This window comes from Eupeodes corollae, chromosome 2, assembly GCF_945859685.1.
Source record: "Eupeodes corollae chromosome 2, idEupCoro1.1, whole genome shotgun sequence".
Lineage (NCBI taxonomy): Eukaryota > Metazoa > Arthropoda > Insecta > Diptera > Syrphidae > Eupeodes > Eupeodes corollae.
Genome location: NC_079148.1, coordinates 8,752,145 through 8,778,818, shown reverse-complemented (window position 1 = coordinate 8,778,818; position 26,674 = coordinate 8,752,145). Strand labels below are relative to the sequence as shown.

General features: G+C 36.2%; 1 protein-coding gene across 2 annotated transcripts in view; it reads right to left on the bottom strand.

The window, feature by feature from the left end:
- LOC129948570 (peptide transporter family 1) overlaps positions 1 to 16,780 on the bottom strand; it is a 36,331-nt gene extending 19,551 nt beyond the window's left edge. Inside the window, exon 1 of one of the 2 annotated variants that reach the window (XM_056059675.1) lies at positions 16,628 to 16,780. In XM_056059675.1, the coding sequence (XP_055915650.1) occupies positions 16,628 to 16,664 (37 nt within the window). In that variant the 5' untranslated portion in view covers positions 16,665 to 16,780. Of the gene's footprint in view, positions 1 to 1,042; positions 1,233 to 16,627 lie in introns of those variants that run through there. The other variant, XM_056059674.1, reaches the window with a different exon arrangement.
- Between the last annotated feature and the right edge of the window lie 9,894 nt (positions 16,781 to 26,674).

The following is a 26,674-nucleotide window of genomic DNA, read 5'->3' as shown; positions in this document are numbered from 1 at the left end:
ATGAAACACTGGATCCATTCCTTCTTGAGTCTTTTTAAAATATATTTCTGTTCATTTGAAATATTTGTTTTTACAAATTTACTCTAAGCTTAAAATGTCCAACCATATGTACCCGTAGCATTATGGTTAGTGCGTTGGACTGTCATGCCAGAGGTCTTGGGTTCGGTCCCTGCCTATGCCATCTAAGGTTTCTTTCACGGGTACTGCCTCTTATGTGTTATGGAATTGACATATTCTCCAGGAGTAATTCTTGTAATGAAAAGTGCTTTCTCAAATTTGCCGTTAGGATTTGGCTTAAAACTGTAGGTCCCCTGCATCCCTGACAATAGTACTCGCACACAGGAATGGTTGTAAGTTGTAAGTCACTAGGCTAGTTCTCATCGGACTGTTGCGCCACCTAATATATTTATTTAATGTCCACAACTATGACTTTTCAACAGCATAAAACTTAACGAAACCGGTTGGATACTTTTTGAAAAAATGATAACAAAAATGTCACTTACAATTTTCGTATAATATAAAAATTTAAATATTGAAAAAGTTCTTATAGCATTTTTTAAACACATTTCTGCCTTATAAGCCATTGCTTCAAAAAAGCTGTGATCTGAAAACCTTAATATTGTGTTGAAAAACATAGTACAAACCACTGTAAGTAGCTTAATTTCGTTAATTTACACGATTTGTGAGAAACTTAAAATGTTCCATTCAGGCCAACAAACAAATAATTTTAGAATTTCTATTTTATCAAGGTACCAAACTTCAATAAAATTGAGATCGACCCGTCTGTTAAACCTTTCGAGAACAGAATTTTGAGGCAAAAAACCATTCTTCTTCTCGTTCATCTAAGATCTCGATTTTTTTAACGAAAGCTGTCAAAAGAACATAATTTCCCCATTGACCAAATATCATTTTATTGCTGTTCGCTTTTTTCAAACACAAGTTGCACAAATCAGAATTTTTTGAACTATTTCAAATTCTCTAAAACATATATTATTTTACTCTTCGTTAGGTTTTTTTTTAAATATAGGTAACAAAATATCACCATTGCTATGAGATTTCTCCTCTGGTGTTGCTCCCATTATGATGATTCACTACAATAAATGTGTTCGCTTCCTTTTTTTAATCCAAATTGTACAAAATATACACAAACTAAATTATTTTGACATTTCATTCGTTAACACTTCCGAATTGTCACTTTCTTTTGAAGAAAAACACAAAAACAGAACGAAAATTTAACGAAATCAACAAAATCGACAGAACGACCAACAAGATGTCCTTGCCCGTTAACTCCGTTACACTGACTAAACTCTAGTCCAAATTGGAATACTTCAAATACATGATGGAGGCCTGTCAGATTGGGATATCGCTTAGGTCGCCAACAGTAGTGTAAAAATATAAAACAAAAAATCTTATCTAAAATACCGATTACACTAAGATATATCGAGACCTATAAGAGACGATTAAAAATTCTAGGTACCATATATTGACTTCAATATTATGTATTTATCGCATTCTCTATAATTTACGATACGAACACTGAATACCTAATATATGTTATTCTGACAGTTGTTGTAGTTGTTGCACTCTTCGAGTAGAAGAATTACCTAGCTTATCACAAAACAATAGCAGTTCACATCTTATCAATATTCTCACGATATCTCAGTATTTTAATCGAAAAGTTATAAAATAAAAGTGTGTGTATATTGAGGTTGACTCGTGTTATTTATAATTTATATTTTTATATATTTATTTATATATTCAAAATGCATTTTGTAATTTCATGTGATGATGTCTACTTTACAATCTGTCTGTTTTATATTCGCTGAAACTGAGTAACGTTTACGTAGACGACCTTTGGTTTTTCCAAAAATAAAATGTCTACCTAAAGTCCAATGTCAAAAATGTCGTATTTCGAATGATTTTATAAAGAGCATGTTATGGATTAGTATAAGCATTATACTTAAGATAATAACTGGATTGAATCAGTTAAAACCTCTATCAAAAATATTCATATTTGAAACATTTAACCGGTAACGAATAATCATCAGCACCATTATTTCAAGTGTCAACTGTCAAATGTTACTCGATAAATAAGATACAAATTCAATCTTTAAAAACTTTATTCATTTTGAAATAAAGCGACTTTAAAGCGATGATTTCACATTTTCTTGTCATTTAGAATGGTATAAAATATTCCCAATTATCAAACCTCTAAGCAATTAGCTGGATATATTTTAAGCTTTGACATTTATCGAGAAGTATCAATTTGTAGGTGACATGGACAAATTTAATTAATACGTCTGACAAATTGAACAAATATAATTAGTAAAATAGAGATAGCTATAAAAGTTTCTTTAAATTGTTATATTTCAGCAGCTGTCAAATTTACCAATGACTTAATGCTTCCCGAATTTGCAACTTGTGTATCGCACGTTGGAAAAATGCAACCCCTTAATTTTTATAGAACTGTCATCAAATGTACGTCAAGTAGGTTTAGGTATTTTCTGTAAAATGAAGTTAGTACAGCGGCTTCTTATTTTAAAGTATTAAAGAAAACTTTGAAATGTCAATTTGACACCGATCAGCTGACTTAAAAGTTTTAACATAAGGTGTAAATATTACCAGGTCTATTTTGAGTGGAAAATATCAACTTTTAAGTGGTTTAAGGTCACAATTTGAACAAAATAAAAATACAGCTCATGTTAATGAAACGTCAATGTCAGTAGGTGTCAATGGATCAGCAGCTAATATCCCCTTTGTTGCACCAGCACCATCTGCTCGTGAACATTTAAGATCAGCAGAAGGTGGAAGTCAACAATGATTTTCATCCGTCGGTCAGCAGTTTCATTTTAAAAATACAACAATTTAGAATCTAGAATATAAGGCTTTAACGTCTCAGGACTTAAAAATAAATTACTTTATCCCAATTTTTTAAATTTTATAAGAGAGTGTGATATATTTGTGCTTTTTCAGAAAAATATCAATATGAACAATTTAATAATTTATTCAAAGGATATGAAATTTTGTGGACATCAGTGATTAGAACGCATAATTTTGGAAGAACAAGGAATAAAGCAAGCAATTGTACCCATATACCTCAACTGTAACCATTGGGTAGAAGACTTTAGTCAACTTGAAGATCTGTTGGGGAGTTTGGATGAAACGAATCTTCTCGTGTTGGAATATTTCAATTCCCGAATTGGCCGTGAGCAAGGATTGCCTCCGTACTTTTCAGTTCACTCAACAAATATGAGCATCTCACGTTCTTCAAAAGACAACCGAAAGGTTGCTTTTCTGAAACTTATCGTTGACTTTAAAGTCGAAGCCAAAAGATTTTCGGAGCGCATGCCACTTATAATTACTTTAAGCAATAATATAGCTGATCAGTGTACCTATGACGAACTAAAATTACCACCAAGGCTGAAATGGAGTGATAATTTGCTTCAAAATTACAAACAAAATCTGAATGATGAATGAATTTGAAAAAAGTTTCCCGGTTCCATGTATGGAGGAATTGCAGGCAGTTATGAAAAAAGCTTGCCCACAGCAACCACACTTCGTAAAGCCCAAAATCCACAACGAAAAATGGTTTGGCGAGGAATGTGAAATCGCTAGAAATCGTTCATTTTCGTTTCTCACTTTATTTAGAGCTCACAAAAAGATTAGCTTTTAAAGATGGTACGTTGAAGCAAATAAAAAATATAAAGCATTGTGCTCGAGAAATCTTAATCTTAATGCTGCGGATTTAAAAAATTATTTTGAATCATTGCTAAATACGGAATTTATTTCATGCAAGTTTCATTACGCGATGCCAAATATTGAAGACGACGTTCTAGATTCTGCTTTTTCAGAAGAGGAACTTCTGTCAGCATTGGATAGTGCCAAAGGGCCGGGACGGACAGAATCCCATCAGAATTTTTTAAGTATGCCTCTCGCAGTTTTATATCCGAGCTTTTAAGGTGTTACAATGGAATTTTTAGGACTTGTTCTATTCCTGCGAATTTAATGTCCTCAATCATGGTTCCGCTTTTTAAAAAAAGAGACCCATCCATTGCAGAAAACTACCGCGGAATATCGTTTTTAAACGCGTCCATGAAGTTATTCGCCAGTATGATATTCCGAAGACTGACCACCTGGGTACATGATAATTCAAAGCTTAGTGAATTTCATGCAGGATTTCGTTCTGGCTACTCTTTTCGTTTTTGTTCTTTTAAATATTGCTGAAACGTACCTTCATCGTGGGAAAAAACTCTACCCTTCTTCGTGGACTTTAGAGCAGCCTTCTACATCAACTCGAAGAAATGATCTCTAGATTGGAAGAATACTGTAATACTTGGAACCTAGCAGTAAATCTCAGCAAATCAAAAATTATGATTTTTAGAAAAGGTAGGGGTAGGTATGCTAGTAACGAGGAGTGGAAATACAAAGGTGAAGAAGTCAGTGTCGTGAAAGAAATCAAGTATTTGGGGATGATAATATCGAGTAACCTGTGTATAAGAAACCAAGTGAAAGCAAGACTCCAGGAGGCAAAGGCAGCAATATGCTTATCGTGGAAAAAATGTATTGCAAATAAAACTATTCACCCCTCCGACAAATATAAATTATTTCTAGCCGTATCAAAGTCTATTATGATGAATTGCGCGCAAGTGTGGGGCCATAAAGAGTATGAGGATGTTGAAAAACTACTCCGGTTCTTTCTAAAATGCCGAACTACATGCTATATATTAAAACTGGAACTTCACCGATGTTTATCGACACACCTAGGACCCATTTTGATTATGTTGTAAAAATACTTCAAATGGATGCGTCAAGGCTAGTAAACAAAGTTTTGAGGCGCCGTTTTGTTAAAACCAAATGTCATTAATCTTAAGCTGACGGAAGACAAGCCGGAGTCAACACAGTTTGTCATTCTCAGCTATCAAACCAAAGACAAACACAATAATTACTGAAGCTTCACTTGAAGTTATAAAAAACATGAATAGTTAGCCAAATGCGGAGTCTTTAAATTTTAAATTGTGTTTTCTGAAAAACTACTCTTTGGTTGCGAAACCACAAATTCGGAAAATCTTAAGTGCGACAAAAAGCATCATCATTGACAACCTTGTTGACATTTGACACTTTCACATTTTCAACTGTCAAATTAAAGACAATAACTTTGATGCCAAAATCAGCATCCATTGAAAATGCGTTAGTCTGTTCAGTGCTCCGTCTGTATACATTCACCCAGAACTTACAGCTGTCACATTGTTATCTTTGTTTCTGTTGTCACAACTGTACTAGTAAAATCAACAGTAAAAATGGAACACCCTTTAGCATTAAAAACAAATCTTGTTGACATATGTCACTTTCATATTCTCAACTGTCAAATTAAATACAATAACTTTGTTTCAAAAATTAGCATTCATTGAAAATGCGTTGGTCTGTGCAGTGCTAAATTTTTATTCATTCACTCAGAATTGTCAGCTGTCACAAGTTTTCTGTTGTCAAAACTGTACTAGTAAATTTAAAAGTAAAAATGCAACACCCTTTAGCATAATGTATTGTTTTAACAAATGTCTTGAAAGTTTTATCATTACTTTTATTGACGATTTAATAGGTTCAAACCTCTTCACAACAGTTGCTAATCTGTCATCGATTTTATTTCAACTGATTATTATTGGATTAAAAATCATTATTTTGAACTAAAAATGTTTACAACTTTTGCTGTCCCACTTTTGACGGTTTTGACAAATGATTTCCTGTTAGTAGCACAGTAATCATAAGAGTTATAATGGATTAAAACATTAGTATAAGTATGTTAAGGTGATAGGAGTTATTAAAATATAATCTATAGAAATATTTACTTCAATTTAACTCGGTGATAAAAGTGACATTTATTTTTTAAGAGGGATATTTTGTTATAAAATTTTTCACTCTGTGATTTTTCTGATGATTCATAAAAAAATAATTATTATTTATCACTTCAAATAAGTTCAAAGTAATTTCAAATAATTGTTGTTTGATTTGAGACAGGTTCATTGCTGATTGAATTTACCAATCACACGAGTATAATTTTATTTTATCGACCGACTTCACTGTGTCATCCGAAACTACTTCAAAAGTGCAAATAGTATTGAACTGTGTATTTCCATTGGCTTCAATTTCAGGCAAAGTCTGCTACGCTATATAATGAGAAAATATTTAATTATTTATTCAAATCAAACAGTCATAAAATATGCCAAGTTTCTAAAATGTGATTGGCCAACTGTCAAAAAATTGCCCACCAATTAGGGCAACTTCATTGGAAACTTGACTGGAAAGTTGTTCAAAAAAAGTCTTCTTATGTCAAAATGACACTTGATCATATTTTTTTCATTTAACTGAAAGCTGAATAATTCCATTTAATGTTCTGTTTATAAAAGGTTCATTGAAAACTGGAAAAAAAATACTTTACATTATGTATGTTAACATTACAAAATACAAATCGTGATGGACTTGTAACTTGTCTTAGGAGTGTACTGAAGACAGTATTGTTTTTGGTAGTTTTTGCACGATCAACTGAAAGTAGAGGTTAATGAAGTAAAGTTCCGAGCTTGAAGTTTATGACACTTGACGAACTTACTATTTGTCTTACAAATCAACAAATCAGCTGTCAATTGAGTGTCAAATTAACGAAACAAAAGTCACCGATTCAAAGTGGTTGGTTGGAATTAAATTGATCGCAAGATTGTTGTCACTTTAATGTGACATATTTCTATTTTATATTATCTTCATAGAGTGTAAATGTATAACCCTAAATCAATTTTATTTTTTCAAAAATCAAAATCAACTCGTTAATCTTTCAAAATCCAATTAAAATGCGTTTTCGAGTGTCTTATAGATGGTGATTTTATATGCTCGAGAGAGGACTTAACTTTTCCATTGCCTTCTAAGTCCAAAGAAGCAGCGATTTGCAAGAGTTTTTCTTCGTTTGATTTCAACACTGGTGTAGACAAAGTCCTACCTCGAAGTCATAGTTGTTCATGGTGACGTTTTGTCCAAGACGTCGTTGTTCAATGTCCTTTTTGATGACAGCATAAACTTGATCTTGCCCTCATTTACCACTAAACCTATCTTCTTCGCTTCCGTCGCAATGCTCAAAAACTCTCCACTGATATCACGCTTTGATCTTCCAATTATGTCAATATCATCTGTGTATCCGAGTTATTGGATGGACCTTTGGAAGATTGTACTTCTAGTGTTGACGGTTGAGTTTTGCACAATTCTTTCCAGAACGATGTTGAAGAAGTCGCATGACAGTGCATCGCCTTATCTAAACCCTTTTTTGACATCAAATGCATCGGTAAGATCTTTTTCGACCCTGATAGAGCAGCGTGCATTCTCCATCGTCATTCTGCACAAAGGGATACGCGGCTTTAAAATCGATAAAGAGATGGTGGGTATCGATTTGAAGCTCCTGGATTTTTTCCTAGATCTGCCGTAGTGTGAATATTTGGTCGATAGTGGACTTTCCTGGTCTGAAGCCACACTGATAAGGACCAATCAGGTTGTTGACAAACGGCTTAAGACGTTCACATAATACGGCAGAGACGATGTTATATGCAATTTTAAGAAGACTAATGCCTCTGTAGTTGGCGCAATTTAGAGGATCTCCTTTCTTATATGTATCGGGCATACTATGCTGAGATTAAACTCATCGGGCATGCTTTCTTCCAACCATGTTTTGCATATGATTTGGTGCATGCTCCGTACCAAGTCATCGCCTGCTGTTTTGAATACTTGGGCATCGATGTTGTCAGCTCCTGCAGCTTTGTTTGACTTCAGTTTAGATATAGCTATCTTCACTTCGTCGAGGTCGGGTAGGCGGATTTGTTCATCTGCGTCGCCTTGGTTGAGTAGTTCTATCTTCCTTATAGTGGTAGGCACTATCTCTCAAAAAACTGTCCAATTTCCAGCATATTCTGATTACATTACAATGATTGGAAGAACTTACCGTGATGTCAATGGGGCTTTTGTAAGTTTTGAAACAGAGGCTGTAAAAATGAGTTTAGCGGTTGATGAGAGCAAAACAAAGCACCTGCTGTCATTAGGAAAGGATCTACAACAACGATGTCTGGGTCAAAATGCCAAGATCGACAGTCGTAACTTTGAGGTAGTAAAGGAATTTGTTTATCTACCTGGGCTTCGTTAAGAATGAAGAATACAACACAAGTGCTGAAATGCAACATGGAGTTAAAATTGCTAACTGATATTTTTTCGAGATTAGAAAGCAATTGATTAGTAAACTTTTCTCACGAGATAACCAAGATATCAGATGTAAGATCCTCATCATCCACGTCCTGCTTAAGCATGCAGAAGCAACGGCTAAGTCAAAAGGGGAATACACCTGGGGTCTCACAACTAATAAACATTTTAAGATAATCAATTATTTATTTCAGAGCCCTCGTCTTTATCTTTCTACTTTGTTGGGACATGTCGCATATTAATTTAATGTTGGCGAATTATTGATTAAGGCACCTAAAGCATCTTGCACATGAGCAACGAACTGCGAACTGTGGATGTAGCGTTTACATTATCAATATCCATAGTGTAAACCCACTAAGGTTAGTTTAATAACTTATTTCTGAAATGATATTTTTATTTCTAACTGTACAAAACACCAAATAAAATTCTTTGATTCGAAGTGTACCAAAACTCATCGCTGCCCGCCATAGTTTTTCCTTCTTTCTTTCACTTTTCCTGTGACTTGATTGAGAGACAGACGACTCAGTATTATAAAATAAAGTTAAGCTTTTGGAAATTAAATAAAGTGTATAATAAAATAAATGTATGTCTTAATATTAATACCAAAGACACAGTGGATTTTCGCATATTTTGACTTTTCTTTCACATGAGTTTTATTTCTATTCGCAGACAGCGGCGCATTGTCAATTTATAAATTATAACTACCCTATCCAAAAAAACAATACATAATAAAAAAATAAATTGGGTGGCGCGACAGTCCGTTGAGAACCAAGGCCTAGTGACTTACAACTCTCAACCATTCCTGTGTGCGAGTAATGTTGTCAGGAATGGAGGGGACCTACAGTTTATATGCCGACTCCGAACGGCCAATTATAAGAAAGCACTTTTTCATGACAATAGTTACTCTTGGAGAATTTGTCAATTCCTCGCAAGAGGCAGTACCCGTGAAAAGACTTTAGATGGCATAGGCAGGGATCGAACCCAAGACCTCTAGAATGACAGTCCAACGCACTTTTTTTTTTTTTTTTTTCCAAATTCATTTTTATTTATTCAATCCTTAACCTATCTTAAAGCTAGACAAAAATTCATAAAACTAGCCTAATTATCCATAACTTACAACTAACTTAATGGTCCCATACGGACACTCTAAGCTAAACTATAACACTAATTACTAATGCCTTTCGGCCTTAAGATCTATTTTACTTCAATTTAAATTTTATTTGTTTTGTTTTTATTAGAAAATTTTAAAAAAACTAATGTCAATAACCTTTTTTATTTATTTTTACTTACAAACTACTTAAAATAAGGTCCTTAAATAAAACTTAAAACTAACTTAAACTACCTATTCTACCTATAAACTACTTAAAACTAGAACAACCACAGCAGCAAATCTAACTATCTAACATTTTTGTTTTTCATATTTCGTTGTCTTTTTTTTTTTTTTTTTTATTTTTATTTATTTTTTTTTTAATGTTTTGTAATGTTTTTTCTTTTTTTTTTTTTATTTTTTGTTTTTTTGTTTTTTTTTTTTTAATTTTTTTTTTTTTTCGTGCCACCATGCCTATTCTACTTAAAACTAAACCCTAAAACTATAAAACAAGTATGTAAGCCGGCCAAGGCTTAAAACCCCATCCCGACTACCCAATATCAAGTGCCGATTGAAGCCACCAAAACTGGTTCTCCTGCTTCACCCTATCAGTTCGGTCCCGTTCGGACACAGCCCTACTGAACCGAAGGAGCTCTGCTCCGCCTTGTGCCATGACGTCCCGATTGTACAGGAGTCGCCTATCCACGGTTCTTCGTCTGACGTGGTAGATTAACGGAACTGCCAATCTATCCTGTATCAGACCGCATCTATCTAAAAAGAGGAATGCCTCTGGGGGAATGAAGCCGCTCAAGCGTGCACTCTCAAAATACTCGTCGTTCGGATAGAACGCCCCGAAAATTAAATTGTTGGTCGAAGACATAGCTCTTGCAATGTGACCTCGAACGAGTTTTATCACGAAATTGTCAATTCTGTTGATTCGAGCCCCGTTGTACAGGACCTCGTTGGAATAATAATGCACATAAGAAGATTCGGCTGTTCGATATAAGCCGGTACAGCGTCGTAAACACTGCCGCTCGAACACCCGAAACTTCTCCATCTGAGAAGGGGCAACGTTGAACCACACAGGACAACCATAAACGATCATTGGCCGTATGAGGGCCATGTAGCAAATTACCTTCACTCTGGGGTCAAGCCGACTGCTAAAAAACAGCCGTTTCGTCAGAGCGAAGGCTCCTCTAGCCCTGGTCAGAGTAGCATTTATATGTCTGTCGAAATATAAATACTGATCTAACCAGATACCGAGGTACTTCACTACACTTTTGCTCGCCAATGGCTGCCCGTGAAGATCAACGATGACCATCTTGCGCCAATTCTTACACGTATCCCTCGTGGCCCTAGCCAACGGAGTCCGGAACAGAATTGTCTCTGACTTCTGGACATTTATTTTCAGTTTCCAGTCGTCGCAATATCGCTGAATCTTGTCGAAATCACGCTGCAAGAGAATTCTAATAACCTCAACCTTTCGGGCCGTTCTGTACGCAATTAGATCGTCGGCGTACGCAATTGCCTTTGTAAGACTACCTATCAGATCGCTGGTGTAAATGTTGAAGAGAATCGGCGAATTCACCGCTCCCTGTTGAAGACCATTTTTAATTGAGAACGTTGTGGTAGAAGTTACATTGCCACTTTTGACAACAAACTTTCTACCGTTAAGCATATCATAAAGTATATACAACAATGGCTTGCTAATGCCAAACCTGCTCAATTTTAGGTAAAGACCCTCTAACCATACGGTGTCAAAGGCCTTTTCCAAATCAACCAGGACAGCACCTGTGCATTGTTGTTTTGATTTATTCCATTGGATATCCGAAACGAGTTTAGACGCAGCATGAATTGTGTCATGACCCGCCTTGAACCCGAACTGTTTATCCGGAATTATTTTGTTGTCCGCAGCCCACTTAGTCAGAGCCCTATTAATGATTTTTTCGAAAACTTTGCTGATGCTCGGAAGAAGACTAATCGACCGAAGATTTGACGGGTTGGAGTTGTCCTTTCCCTTTTTCGGGAGAGGATGAACCACAGCAGTCTTCCAATGCACTGGATAATATGCATTATTCAGTGCATTGTTGAAGAGTGTGGTGTAAATGTCAATTGCTTCCGTCGGTAAATGTCTTAGTACAACGTTGGATATACCATCGACACCTGCTGACTTTTTATTTTTTATTGAATTGAAGATGAGCTGAAGCTCAACCTTCGTCACTAACAAGGTCCCGTTTGCTCGGCGATTATGGCATTTGCCAAGGAATCGTCATTGAACCGCATGAAACCGCGGTTCTCAGATCGCCATTGTGTCATATCATTTCGAAGGTAAAAGTGATTAAGTAGGGCTCTGTTTTCCAGGTCGTGGTTGGGGCGAATGCTAACATTCACCTTGTACACTTGCTGGAAAGCAGCTCCCACCGCCTCCACTTTTTCCTTCGGATCTTCAATTATGTAAAAGTCATCGTCAAAGATGGCTTCCTCTGGATCTATTTGCGCTGTCCTGAGTACGTCTCTGTTCTCTTCAGTTCTTTGGAGTTTAAGACACGGAAGGTCATTATCGTTTTTTTTCCTGAATATCTTGTTGATTTTGGGGAACATACTAGGGTCACTCGAATTAACTGACCGGATCTTGCGGTCCCAGTACTTGTTAATTGATAGCCTGTAGTTCTCCTTAATCAACAGATTGACATTTTTTATTGACGACTTCAGTGTCCTAACCTCCAAGTCGCGTGGGTCTGTAAGTCGTCTATGCAAGTTTTTGAGTCTTGTTAGTAAGCCACTCTTGTGCCTACGTAGTGCGTCAATTGTCGCGTTTCTGTAAGCGTCCATTTGTTCCCGTTCTTTGTACTTTGGGATTGTCCGTTCCATCGTTCGTTTTATTGTTTCGTCCATCTGTTGTAGGTGTTGGTCAATTTCTGTATTTGTCAGGTTTCTGTTGTTTGGTGGGGCTATGTCACTCGAACGAAGTTCTCTCGCTAAGGCGTTGGTGAAACGAGGCCAACGCATCTTACTGTAATTGTAAGAGTGCGTTGCAACGTATTCCTCCAACTCCACGCGTTCGTTCGGAATCTGCATTACAGCAGCCAGTCCGCAGTGATCACTGTCGTACTCGACTGTCTGTAAGCAGTTTCGAGGGTGATTACCCACTTTGTCTGTTACTGTCAGTCTAGTGTCGTACAGCAAAAGATCCAGAAAGGAGCCGCTTCTTGGATACGATGGCTTTTCGGTAGCCAGCAGGTCGACGCCATATTCAACGCTGTAAAGATTCATCAAATTAAAAAGATGATTACCTCTGGGATTACTATGTTGATTTCCCCAATCTTCATGTTTTGCGTTCAAATCACCGGCCAAGATGAAATAGTTTTCTTCCAAGCTCAGTTTCAGTTCCCTAAAAAGAATCTCGAGTTCTGAAGCAAAGTAAGTAACCTGCGGAGCTCCAGCCGCATAAGCCGCAATCATATACATCCGCTTCCCTTGAGTGAGAGAGATGCATACAACGCAAACTTCTAGCGTCTTGAGCTTTCGCAATTCATTGTTGTATATGACTTTATAATTAATGCCTTTTCGTATAAAGAGAGCGACACCACCCCCTTGAGTGGAGTCGGGCCGGTCTCTTCTTACGATATTGTAATTTTTATGAGTCAATTTGTGTTTGTGGTTTAGCTTAGTTTCGCTAGCCATAAACACATCGGGACTGTAGTCTTTCAACAATTGGAACATATTGGCTCTTCGTTCAATCCTTATCAGTGAATTTACATTCACAGCTAGGACTTTAAGGCGCGTCTCCGGCAGCGCGCCCATTATGGTCTAAATTGCGCCAGGCCAGGCAACAAAGAGTAGAGATGATCTACCCTTTTGCCTTGCTCCTTTATCTGACTTTGCAGCCCTGTTAGTTGACCTTGAATGCTCAACAACAAGGCTACAATGTCAGGCTGCACCTCTGGTGCCTTAGGCACAGGGGCCTTGGGGGCAACCGTTGGTGGAGCCTGTCTCGTATTCCCATTCCCTGACACCATTTGGGCGTAGGAAAATTTGGGATCTACGAATTTTTGTGTTGGAGCCTGTCGACTATGTGTTCGACTTTTTTCGGCTTTTTGGCTGGCCTGTTTGTGTTTCATTTGTTGGACCTTAGGGCAACCCCTATAGTTAGCGGGGTGCCCTTGGTTTCCACAAAGGACACACTTGAGCAGGGTCAAATCCTCAACCCGCTCATTCCCCAGCTTACATTCTCCCTCTTTGTGGGTTTCTCCGCACCTGACACAACGCAACTGCATATTGCAGTTGGCATTGGCATGGCCAAACCTCTGGCACTTCGTACATTGTAGAATGTCGTCGTGCCTTTTTAATGTCTCCCAGCGTACAGCTTGATTGTCGAGAGATGTGATTCTCTCGACACTATTCAAACTGCTTTGGGGCGATAATGTTACGAGGAACATTGGCAGCCTATAACCCCCTCGTCTTGACTTCACCGTAGTGAAAGGCTTGACCCCGATAAAATCGAGGTCGTCACTGGCTTTTTGGCGGAGCTCAGCTAAGAGCTCCTCCGGTTCCGTGCAGGAACTTATGCCCTTCAGAAGGACCGTCTTAAACTTTTCACTTTTTGGCGTGTAGCTGAAGAACTCAGCTGTGGCCTCTTTTAACAATTCTTTCACTAGCTTGTATTCGGCCAGTGAGAAGCACTGGACCGAATAATTCTTTTCTTTTTCGTTAAGAATTTTAATTAGAAATTTGCCCTTAGTGGCCGACTTACATACCTGTTTAATGTCCTGTATGTCAACTTTATGGGTCCTAATAGGTGGTATTTTTTCTTTTCCAGCCTGTGGTTGTTTCTGGTGTTGCTGCTGCTGTTGCTGCTGCTTCTGCGGCTTCTGTTGCTGTTTTTGCTGCTGCTGCTGCCTTGCTTGTAGCTCTTGTTGTTGCTGCTGCTTGGCCTTACTCGAGGTGGATGGGCCCTCAAGCATTGGGCCTGTCACTGCTGGTAAAGTCTTCAGTTTTTGCTCCGCTCCAGTGATTTTGGTAGCGGGCTTTGGTTGTTGCTGCTGTGGTTGTTGTTTTTGTTGCCTTGTTTCTGGCTTTTTTTGTTTCGCCTGTTGCTGCTGTTGTTGTTGTTGCAGCCGTTGTGTTTCTTGTTCCTCCTTCTCAGCTGCCTCTTTTTGTCGGCGCGCTTCAATTTTAGCTTTCAGTGCACTGAGAAGGGGCTCCATCTCCTCCTTCAGTTTTTTAAGCTGGTCCTCATAGGCATCTATTTGCTGCTTTTTTGCCTGCAGCACTTGTGCCAGCTCCGCTTCATCGGCTTCGTTGTCGTTGGGGGCATCAGGAACCTCCATCTCCCTTTCCTTAGGCTGTTCTGGTGGCGCTAGGCTTGAAAACCTATTTTTATTTTTAGGTGACCTATAGTGCCCCTCTCCATCTTCGGAGACGTAGTCAATGTCACCGTCTGATGACTCGCTTTGTGACGTCATCGCTTGTTTTTTTTGCTGCACTCCTTGTCGCATCGCTCCGCGCTTAGCAGCATTGTTCCTTTCTACAAGGTTAGGCTTAAGTTTTCTTTTAACATTTTTTGTTGTTGATGGACTATCAGACTGGTGGCCTGATGATGTTGCGGTGAATTTGTGTACCGCTGATGGCACATTGGCATCACCTGATGAATTGGCAGAGGTATCTTTCGATACCCCTGCTTTCCTCTCCTTCTCCATTTGCTTTTTTTCCCAATCTATAAAATCTACGATTTCACGATTGTGAAAAAAAGCTTCCAGATTTTTAGTGCACTCCGCACGGGATTCGAACCCACGACCCTTGGAGCTCTTTTCGGACGCCAGCTCCACTAGGCTCTCGATTTGTTGTTTTAAACAGTGGCAAACTGTCTACTTAATTGCCAAACACTACAAATGCACTTTCTTTTTAAATGAAATTAAAAATTAACTAACACTTGTTTTCACTTTGAAAGCCAAAGAACGACTGACTGCGGACGCCACTTCCACTAGGCTACCGATTTGTTATATAATACAGTGGCAACCAGCCAACTTTAGTTTTAATAAAACTATTGAACTTATTTAACTTTGAAATAAATATAATCACTGGCACTTCTTCACTGTTTGGAAGTCAAAGAACGACTAGTCCAACGCACTAACCATCATGCCACGGGTACCACTAAAAAAAACAATACAAGAGTGGTATAATTTTGAGGTTAAGTTGAGCGCGAACAATTTATTCGTTGTAGTGTGGATGGTTTGTGGAACGCGAATAGAGTTTGACAGTTCGTAGCAACCAAACTGCAATTCGTTACTACCAAATTGTTTTTACAAAATTGTCTTGTTTAAGAGTACAAAATGCAAATTTTATTATCCTAACATAAGTGTCAATTGGTTTCTTATAATTTAAATGTGTTTTTGCTTGAAATTGACTAGGACTGTTGGTGCTTAGCAACTATTATATTTTAACGTGGTCAGAAAGAAGCCCCAACCTGGATGGCCAGATCCTTAGTAACTCCAAGGGTGGAGAGTGGGATAAACCGCTTCTTACAGTCTTGGGCTCCGAACATGTCGTAGAAGCCCAATTAGGTGTTCATTAAGAAGTTCAACCTTACTGGAACTGTAGACGCCACCGTTTATTCCATTTTAGGAATTCCTCCGCTACCGTCTAGATAACAAGAGGTGCCTTAGTGGAAACACTTCTCCCCCTTTTTTTCGTTTGCTTTCCTCCACAGTTTTCCACTGGGCTTAAAACCCAATCTCCAGTTGAGGTACTACGCGCCTGATGTTCACGGCGTTGAGGTGAGAGAAGGAGTTGGTAGACAGAGGTGGATTTTAAGGAAAAACCTGTGGACGCTTGTGTCGCTTTGGAAGCACATGTCTACCATTTGAACAACTTTCTTAACAAACAAATATTAATTTTAACTACAATAAATATGTACTTACTTCCTTAACAACAAAATTAAACTCATTTAAAAGTTTATGAAGTTAAAAACCGCACTATTTTCCGGTAACTGAGATATAACGAAAAATCCAGTTTAATAAGAACTTTAAGATGACAAATTTTCACAGACAATTTGACTTAAAAATCACGATATATTCGAACTTCTCACGTTTTTATAATAATCTACTGTAATCTTTTCACCAAATATTTACCCACTTTTTGTCTCTAGATACACTTGTACAGTTAGTATTTTGGATTTCCACTTTCTCATATGGAAGTGATAATTACGTAAACATTTCTATACACCTTTTCAAATATAGTAAAAATAAAAACTTGTAAAGAGTTTTCTGTAATGATTCATAAGAAACAAGCGTCTCTTCAAGTTAGTGAAGCTCTTACCAATTAGAGGAGTTGCCTCTTTTTTATCTGTTTCCATTTTTAAATTCACTTTGATCGAAAACTTTCACAACTATCATAACTTTTGAATGAGTTCAGCAAATTGAAAATTGATATTTATTTATATTCTTTTTTTCCAGCGACCGACTTCTAATAAGCAGGGATGCTAAAGCTGTTGCAATTTTTGTTTACATCAGTATCTAAATGACTTGCAATAATTTCAGTTCAGTTTGATGTAAAGATATTGAAAGTCATTCATAAATTGTATTCCCCACTTCAATCACTACTGCTTACTATAATTATTAACACAATTATTGACATGACTAATTTTAAATGACAATGCTTGAAAAAAAAAGAATCATAAAGGGTGTTTTTTTGAGAGCCAACCAGTGTGGAATTTCAAAAACATTAAACACGTCTTAAACATAAAATAAATTTTGGTGCTCAACTGTTTGTTTATTATTTCGTTTCTATGTGTAGTTTTGGATATAAAGCATATGTCAAATTAATTATTAATTTGAAAAAATAATATCTTATTACATTTTTAGGGCTGGGTAAATTTATTAACTATTTTTTTTTGTCAATAAAATATGGGATGGTTTTTTATTAAAATAGTTTTAAAATTCCATACATTTTTGAAAAATCATTATAAGATATAAGTCTTCACGTTTTCAACATAATATTGAAGGCAAAAGACAGTGGCGTAGCTACCGCTGTATCAGATGTATCCATGTAACAGGGCCCCCGAGATATAGGGGCCCCAAAGATATAGAGCACAAGACGTGTGTAAAAAAATTCACTTAAATATTTAATAAAGTTTTATTACAAAAAAATGTTCCGATGATCGGAAGCAACTCGATGTTTTTCAAACTTTCATTACTCATATTCAAATAAGGCTGGTATTCGAATTGTTAGACCATGGTTATGCTATTCTAATATTTTGAACAAACCTTACTGTCACTTCTGTTGGTTGTTAGCAGATTGTCAAAGCAAATCGTACTCTTCCGCATGGATAAACGATGTCGTAGTTAGAACCAATTTAACTAAAAATATATCTGATCATGAAAACTCTCAGCAACACACAAACACTGCTTTAAATTATAAAAATTGATTACAAGAAGGCACCTATTTAGAAAGTGAACTCAACAGTAAAATAACTTTTTGGCGAAATGTTTTGCCCCGTATTATAAATGTCATAATTACTTTGGCCTCGTGCAATTTACCTTTAAGAGGACATGATTCAGATTCTGGAAATTTTATATCCATTATTCATTTAATATCTAATTATGATCCTATTTTGAAAGAACTCATTTTGAAACCAAAAGGTGAAATAAATTATTTAAGCCCTACAATTCAAAATGAGATAATTGAATTGCTTGGTATCACATTAAGATAAAACAAAAGTGATACCATTGAGAGAAAAAGAAAGAAATCAAAAGAAATTCAGTGATCTACTTAAAAAGTCCAAGGAATTAGCCAACGATTGGGGAGTGACGCCTGTCTTCAAAAATAAAAGGGGGAAAATAACGAAGCGGTTTTTTGATGAGTTGCCAGAAGATCATAGAATTTTTGATCCGGAAATTTACTTCAAAGGCAATATTTACTATTCCTGCTTGGACATTTTGATTGGACAAACTCAGCAAAGATTTCAAAGCCTTCATAGTCTTAGTAGTATGTTTGAAGTGTTGGAACCGGATAAGCTTTTATCGTTCTCAAATGATGAGATAAATCAAGGTTCAAAAAAGCTAGTGGAAAAGTACAATACAGACATATCTGCTGATTTTTGCAATCAACTAATTGCTCTAAAAACATTCCTTAAATCCGAAATCCTCAAAATTCATTCCATAAAAGAACTTGCTAAATTATTAGTGATCGAATTTAATAGTTTTGCTTCTAGTTTTTCTGAAGTAATAACAGCATGCTTTCTCTTTTTGACTCTTCCGGTCACCACAGCAACAGCTGAAAGATCTTTTTCCAAGCTGAAAATAATAAAAAATTATCTCAGAACTTCAATGGCACAGAAGAGGTTGTCAGATTTATCACTTTTATCAGTAGAAGCAGATAATCTTGAAAAACTGAAATCTTCTTCAAGAAGATTTAATAAATAAATTTGTAGAAAAAAAGGCAAGGAAAGTAGTACTTTGAGAAGAAGTGCAAATATTATTTAATTTTTTTTGTTGAGCTTTATAAAACATGTATCTATATATTATGTAGTATGTTTTGGTAAGAGGTGATGGGGCCCAAAAAAAATTGGATACAGGGCCCCTAAAGGTCTAGCTACGCCACTGGCAAAAGACTAAACTTTTTATGTTCAGTAACCGTTTCTGACAATAAACAAACACAAAAACGACTTAAAATTGATTTTTTTTTTCTAATAATAAATCAGTTTTCAAACTATGCTGTCTCAGTGACAAGTTAGTAATGGACGAAAGTAACTTTTAAAATATGTGAAGTTTAGATTCAATATTAGTACAAATCATAAGACAATGAAAGCATGAGATTCAAGGTTTTTAGAAACCTAATTTACAAGATTCAACTGAATGATAACTAATCTAAATTTCCGGAAACTGGGTGGGATGCTTAAAAGATTTAAATTGTAATTAGAATTTAAAAGCTGGTACTTTGCATACTTACTTACTTAAGGTGGCGCTACAGGCCTGTGTGAACTAGGGCCTTACCCAACAATCTTCTCCATGTGCAGCCCGTGGAGTTCGTCGTTTCTCCACTCCCTGTACTTAGCATAATCATCATACAATATAGGTATCTTTTTTAACTAAGCTTTAAAAACGCTGTTTTATGGATTTTTAAAGAAAAATTTGCCTAATAGAAAGATTTATAGGTCAAATTAGAATTCAGGACAACTTAATCCATTGAAAAGCTTATTTTTTGTTGACTGATGTAATTATTTGAATTAGTTTTAGTCGAAGTTCGGATATAAAGGCACCTCAGCTACTGTTATTTGAATTTTCGAACCACCACTCTATTTGATGTTCAAATTATGTTGACTTTTTATACATCTTTCTAAGATGTCTAAAAACGTTTTCATTCAAGTTGGCAGATTAGGAGGAATAGATTCAAACAAAAGCCCTAATCCAGACGAAAAGCTCTTTGTTGAAATCTTTTTGAAAAGCTGATGTACAAATTGAAAAATCGAATTAAAAAAATATGCTTTAAAGGTTTTGACCCTAGAAATGTAAAAAATGCTAGAATTTAATCTGATAATTTGGACCGTATTAAAAAAAACATTGCTGTTTAAAAATAAAAACAAAAACAAAGAATAAGACACCCTTTACATCTGAAGAGACCTCTATCGTTTTATTCTAAATAAAAATCACTGAACCACGGAAAAGTGTGGGAGGGTAAAAAGATTTGGAATTCATGTCTACTTAAGGTATAGGGTTCAATTTAAAGGTATAGTTAAAATCTCCCCCAAAAAACATTTCTACCCCAATTTTGACGAAAAGAATTAACTTTTAAGAGCTAAAACTTTAGAACTAATTGACGTACACACGTGATATACCGTAATAAATCGTTCTGTAAACAATTATATTTTCTGAAGCTTTTCCTAAGATACAAAATTTAACTTTTGGAAAGTTATTAAACAAAATACAGACAAAAGTATTACTTTTTTCGGTTATGCACCTTTTGGTTTTTTCAATACAAATATTTTTGAACCCTACGAAAAAAAGTATTAATATCATTTTTGTATAGAATCGCATGAGGTACAATTTACCAGTAAAACTTTTTTCAAATAAACCTAAAGTTTTTGAGCAACTTTCAAAAAGTTTAATAAAACCTCTGTTTGACCCCCTTAAACATTTTTTACTGTAGTTCAAAAAAGAGGCTCCCCACTTAAATTCACTCCTGTCAGAATTTTTCAAAATAAATTTTTAAAATTTCACATTTTTATTGTTTTATTAAATGCGTAAGTACCAAAAAGTATAAAATTAACTAAAAATCTCTTAACCCGGTCAACATTTGATATCAAGTTATAAAATGTTTAGAACAATTTCGAAGCATGAAGATCGTCGCTCGTCTGTCTGCTACAAATGTATAAAATTCACATCCCTCCATTAACAAATATGAAAAACTGCATTGTTTATATTTTCACAATGATATCTTATAAGAATGATGAAAGTTACATACCTACTTACGTTCTAATTAGTTATCTTGTCCACTTGTGATTTACGAGAAATACTCTGGTTTAAGGGTTATTTTTTCGGTTTACAAAAAAAATTAACACTTCAGATTACCTTAATTTTCTAGTATTGTGATTCAAAAACACCAATTAATTTCGAGTTTTTTCTTTTTTTTTTTATTTTAAAATACGGAATTGTTAAAACAGAATAGTTTAAAGAATAACATTCATAACAATTTTGTATTAACTTTAGCAAAACATTTTAAAAACATTTAAATTATCTCTGATTCTAAATTCTGAGAAAAACAGTATTTCGACGACTTCCGATTGAATTGCTTTGTTCTGTGTTTTGAGACATTTTTAAATCATATACCTAAAAACACGTAACATTTTGATATTAATAATATTATTAAATATCCCTATAGTATATCAACTATTTATTCATAACAACTATTTTCCCATCAATTATATTAAATGTCATTATGACTGTCAACTACAAATATTGTTAACCTATTGTGAATATTTTTTAATTGTGATCTATTGTGAATTAACAAATCGGTATTGTTTTCAACAATTTTCATCAATTTTCGTATTAGCTGTCAATTTCTCTATCTCAATCGTAAATTTGCAGTCGATGAGTTGGTAATAACTAAACAAATAATTTTAAAATGACATTTTTAAATCAACCATGGCATAAAAATATAATTATTTAGGAACAATCAGGAACAAAACAAAAAGCATTTGGCCTGTTAATGGAAGGGAACAGTAAACTCGCCAATAACACATCTTTTTTACATATTGTCTTTAAGTTGCCTGGAGTAAATAAAACAAACATTTTTGTAAGTTTGTCTCCAAAGATATAAATGCCATTTGACTTGTCAACAAAACCGCGTGATTTATTCCAAGACACAACTCATCCTAGGACATTTCATTTCGGAAATGAAAAATACTTGTTAGCATACTTAACGAAAATAATTGTTTGTGTATTCAACTAGTTCGTTCAAAGCTTTTTCCTTTGGATAGCTTTATTTTAATTTCATATTAGAAGAACCAGGATGGAAAGTAAATTATCTGAAGATAAAAAAGAGAAAGAACATGTATGTTTAAATTGTAAAGCGATCGCCTATTGGTTGTTTATTTAGGCAGGTGTCTAAACCGAATAAAGAATAGTTCATTGGCGAGCTCATCCATGTTTATGACGATAATGAAAGAATGTTATTAGTAGGTAGAAGATACCTACTACAATCCAATCACATTCCTTCTTTTCTACAAGTTTTCAGCGCAAACATGGAGTTATTACGTTCAGTTTATTTTTTTCGTTAAATTTTGAAAAGAAACAAGCATACGAACAAGTACAAGAAATTACTATTCGTGGATTGTTTTTGAGAAAATTAGAAATTTCGTTTTTTGACCAAAAATTGTTAGTTTTGATCTTAAAAAAATTCTTAACGCAAATCTGCTCAAAACCTTAACTTTCAAGTTTGAACTCAATCGACCCAATGATTTAGGCTGTAGGAGCGTGGATAGACAAACAAAACAGACCGGACGGAATCGCGGGACCCATTTTTTTGACTTCTCTACCATCGTAATATCATGTTTGATTAAGATTTCGAGTTCGAAATTTTTTACGAATGCAAAGCTTGTCAAAATTGATATCCGCAATAAGAATTAGTATTATCTCGTTAAGAACAAATATGTGCGACATGGTAATTATACAATTATCTTTATTCTAATAGGAATTATATTCTTCGACTTTTATTCATGTATTAATGTATTCACAATACATCACCCGATAAGTAAACAATACAATGAATAATTCGATATTTGAATATGTATGTTTAAAAAGGAAATCAAAGTCGCATTTCAAATTAAATTAAAAACCAAATGAATTCAAAATAGTTACATATAAAATATTATATCTAAAATATCAATTTCTAGCAGGCTTCGTTTTTAAGAATTGTACAGTGTAATTTTAAATATAAGTTTCCAGAAAAAGAATTATCACAAAATAAGCAAATAGCTTTTAATAATTCCAATTAAATCTTGGTTTAAACTTCAATTTGTGTTTAAGACACTCAAATGTCACTAAGCGGTAAACAAAGCCAGTTATTGTGTTGTCCAACTTATAAATTAAAAACTTAAATAGATATGTATATAGTTTAATTAAGGGTATCCCTTGGATGGGTTTAAGTCTGAGAGAAACAAAATAAATGCTGGTGTGCCCCAAGACTCGGTTCTATCACCGAAACTCTCTGTTGTTTTTATTAATGATCTTCTGTCTAAAACTTCTAATCTACTCATTTTTCTAATATTTTCATATTCGTTTTAACATTCACAGCCATGCTCCTTGGATATGGATCTTCAACGGAAATTTGCATGTCTTTTTATAAAAAGTTTGAACGTTGAAATTATGTGTGAAATAAATGGTGATTTTTTAAGAGCTTGAGAACTTAAAAAAAAAAAACGCATAAAATTTGCAAAATCTCATCGATTCTTTATTTGAAACGTTAGATTGGTCCATGACATTTACTTTTTGAAGATAATTTCATTTAAATGTTGACCGCGGCTGCGTCTTAGGTGGTCCATTCGGAAAGTCCAATTTTGGGTAACTTTTTCGAGCATTTCGGCCGGAATAGCCCGAATTTCTTCGGAAATGTTGTCTTCCAAAGCTGGAATAGTTGCTGGCTTATTTGTGTAGACTTTAGACTTGACGTAGCCCCACAAAAAATAGTCTAAAGGCGTCAAATCGCATGATCTTGGTGGCCAACTTACTGGTCCATTCCTTGAGATGAATTGTTCTCCGAAGTTTTCCCTCAAAATGGCCATAGAATCGCGAGCTGTGTGGCATGTAGCGCCATCTTGTTGAAACCACATGTCAACCAAGTTCAGTTCTTCTATTTTTGGCAACAAAAAGTTTGTTAGCATTGAACGATAGCGATCGCCATTCACCGTAACGTTGCGTCGAACAGCATCTTTGAAAAAATACGGTCCAATGATTCCACCAGCGTACAAACCACACCAAACAGTGCATTTTTCGGGATGCATGGGCAGTTCTTGAACGGCTTCTGGTTGCTCTTCACTACAAATGCGGCAATTTTGCTTATTTACGCAGCCATTCAACCAGAAATGAGCATCATCGCTGAACAAAATTTGTCGATAAAAAAGCGGATTTTCTGCCAACTTTTCTAGGGCCCATTCACTGAAAATTCGAAGTTGTGGCAGATCGTTCGGCTTCAGTTCTTGCACGAGCTGTATTTTATACGGTTTTACACCAAGATCTTTGCGTAAAATCTTCCATGTGGTCGAATAACACAAACCCAATTGCTGCGAACGGCGACGAATCGACATTTTACGGTCTTCAGCAACACTCTCAGAAACAGACGCAATATTCTCTTCTGTACGCACTGTACGCATTCGTGTGGTTGGTTTAATGTCCAATAAAGTAAACTGAGTGCGGAACTTGGTCACAATCGCATTAATTGTTTGCTCACTTGGTCGATTATGTAGACCATAAATCGGACGTAAAGCGCGAAACACATTTCGAACCGAACACTGATTTTGGTAATAAAATTCAATGATTTGCAAGCGTTGCTCGTTAGTAAGTCTATTCATAATGAAATGTCAAAGCATACTGAGCATCTTTCTCTTTGACACCATGTCTGAAATCCCGCATGATCTGTCAAATACTAATGCATGAAAATCCTAACCTCAAAAAAATCACCCTTTACTAGATCACTATGGCATGTGACAGTGACAGCCAAATACAAGTGGGTTATCATATGAACCCTATGAATTGACGGTGACAGTATCGTTTTAAAAGAATTAAGGTCTAATCACACCTCCGGACCAAATAACGCACCAAACGATGACTTTTTGTGGATGTAATGGCCCCTCTTCATTTACTTGAGGATTGTTAGAACCCCAAATACGACAATTTTGTTTATTTGAGTTTTGTTTATATATGTTTCGGCGCTTCAGCTTCAGTTTCACCTGACTTTTAGGAGTTCAGCCATAGAAATTCAATGCATGCTATCAGAATGGAGCTTCGACCTCACGTTTCGTTTGACAATCGTAAGGAAAAGAACGTAATGTAACGTAATATGACTCCAACCGGAAGCTCTAGTTGAATTATCTGGACATTTGCTTTGTCTGACAGCTAAACGACTGTAAAAAAATGTCAACAATAAAATATTTGCTCTTTGGAGGGATGAAATAATAGAAATGTAATTCAAAGAAACCTCGAAGCAGGCCCACCGTAAAGCAGACGACGCCAAAACTGAAACGTGTTTGTGATTCAGCCATCAAGCACACATTCAACGTATCTACGACGTTTTGAATGGTTAGCGGACTTCAGTTGTTGTGCAAGCTGAACCTTCAATGGTTGTAGTATGTAAAATACGCCATAATGTACCAAAAGACAGTCCTAATTCCTGAGAATCGACATATTCGGGTCTTCGGCAACACTTTCACTTAAGGCAACGGTATTTGCATAGGTCTTACAATATCTGTAACCAATCCAGACTCTTCAAATTTCTTCACAATTGCTTGAATAGTTGGACAGTTATGTAAAACACAATTTCCTCTTAAGAACAACATGTGGCTGTGGCAGAATCACCATTTTTGGAGTAGGGTTTAACAACTTGTATGCGTTGTGCTATGTACATTGATGTTCAAATGGTAGACATGTGCATCCAAAGCGACACAAGCGTCCACAGGTTTTTCTCAAAACCCACCTCTGTCTACAACACCTACTCTCACCTCCCCGCGGTAAACATAGAGATTGGGTTCCAACCCCAGTGGAAAGTTGTTGGGGGCAGCAAACGAGAGAGAGGGGGAGATGTGTTTCCACTAGCAGCAGCGGAGGAATTCCCAAAATGGAATCAACCGTGGAGTCTACAGTTCCAGTAAGGTTGAACTACTCAGTGGACACCTTATTGAGCTTCTACGACATGTTCGGAGCCCAGGCATAAAGAGTGGTTTATCCGGCTCCCCGTCCTTGGAGTTATACTAAGGATCTGGCCATCCAGGTTGGGGGTTCTGCCGTCGTTGTGACTTCCACGTAAAAGCCTCGAAGTTACGGACAACCTACGCAAACGAATTAAGGACAACGAACTTCGGATATGTACGTGGAATGTAAGGTCCCTTAATAAACCACGTGCGGCCGAAGAATAAGCATAGGCCCTAGACTGCTATAAAGCAGACATCACCGCCATCCAGGAAATACGATGTGATAGGCTGGGCAAAAAGAGTATGAAAAACTGCGAAATTTATTATATATTATTTATATTATACCGCAAAAACCAACAGCGCTTATTTGGATGCGGCTTTGTCATTGGAGTCTGACTAAGCCAAGAAGTCTTAAGCTATAGGTGCATCAACGAGCGCCTCATGACAATACGCATCAAGGCTAAATTCGGCAACATTAGCCTGATATGAGCGCACGCCCCCGCAGAAGAGAAAGATGACAACAACAAAGATATGTTCTTCGAGATCTTAGACAAAACACATGAGCAGTGTCCTAGCTACGATATTAAAATGGTCCTGGACGATTTTAATGCCAAGCTAGGAAGGGAAGACATCTTTGGTGGAATAATCGGGAAAAACAGCCTGCACGACAACATTTCCGACAACGGATTCAGGCTCATAGATTTTGCTGCGGAGCAAAACGTCATGGTAGCCAGTACGTGTTTCCACACCTCAACTTCCAAAAAGGAACTTGGAGCTCTCCAGATCAATCTACCGTCAACCCGATTGACCATATTGCGATCGACGCCATAGATGTCCGAACTTCCCGAGAAGCTAACATCGACTCGGACCACTACCTCGTTGTAGCCAAGGTAGCACTTCGGGTTTCCTGACCCAAGGCAAAACAGGGAGATGCTGGGAGAAGGTAAAACGTCGAACGGCTACAA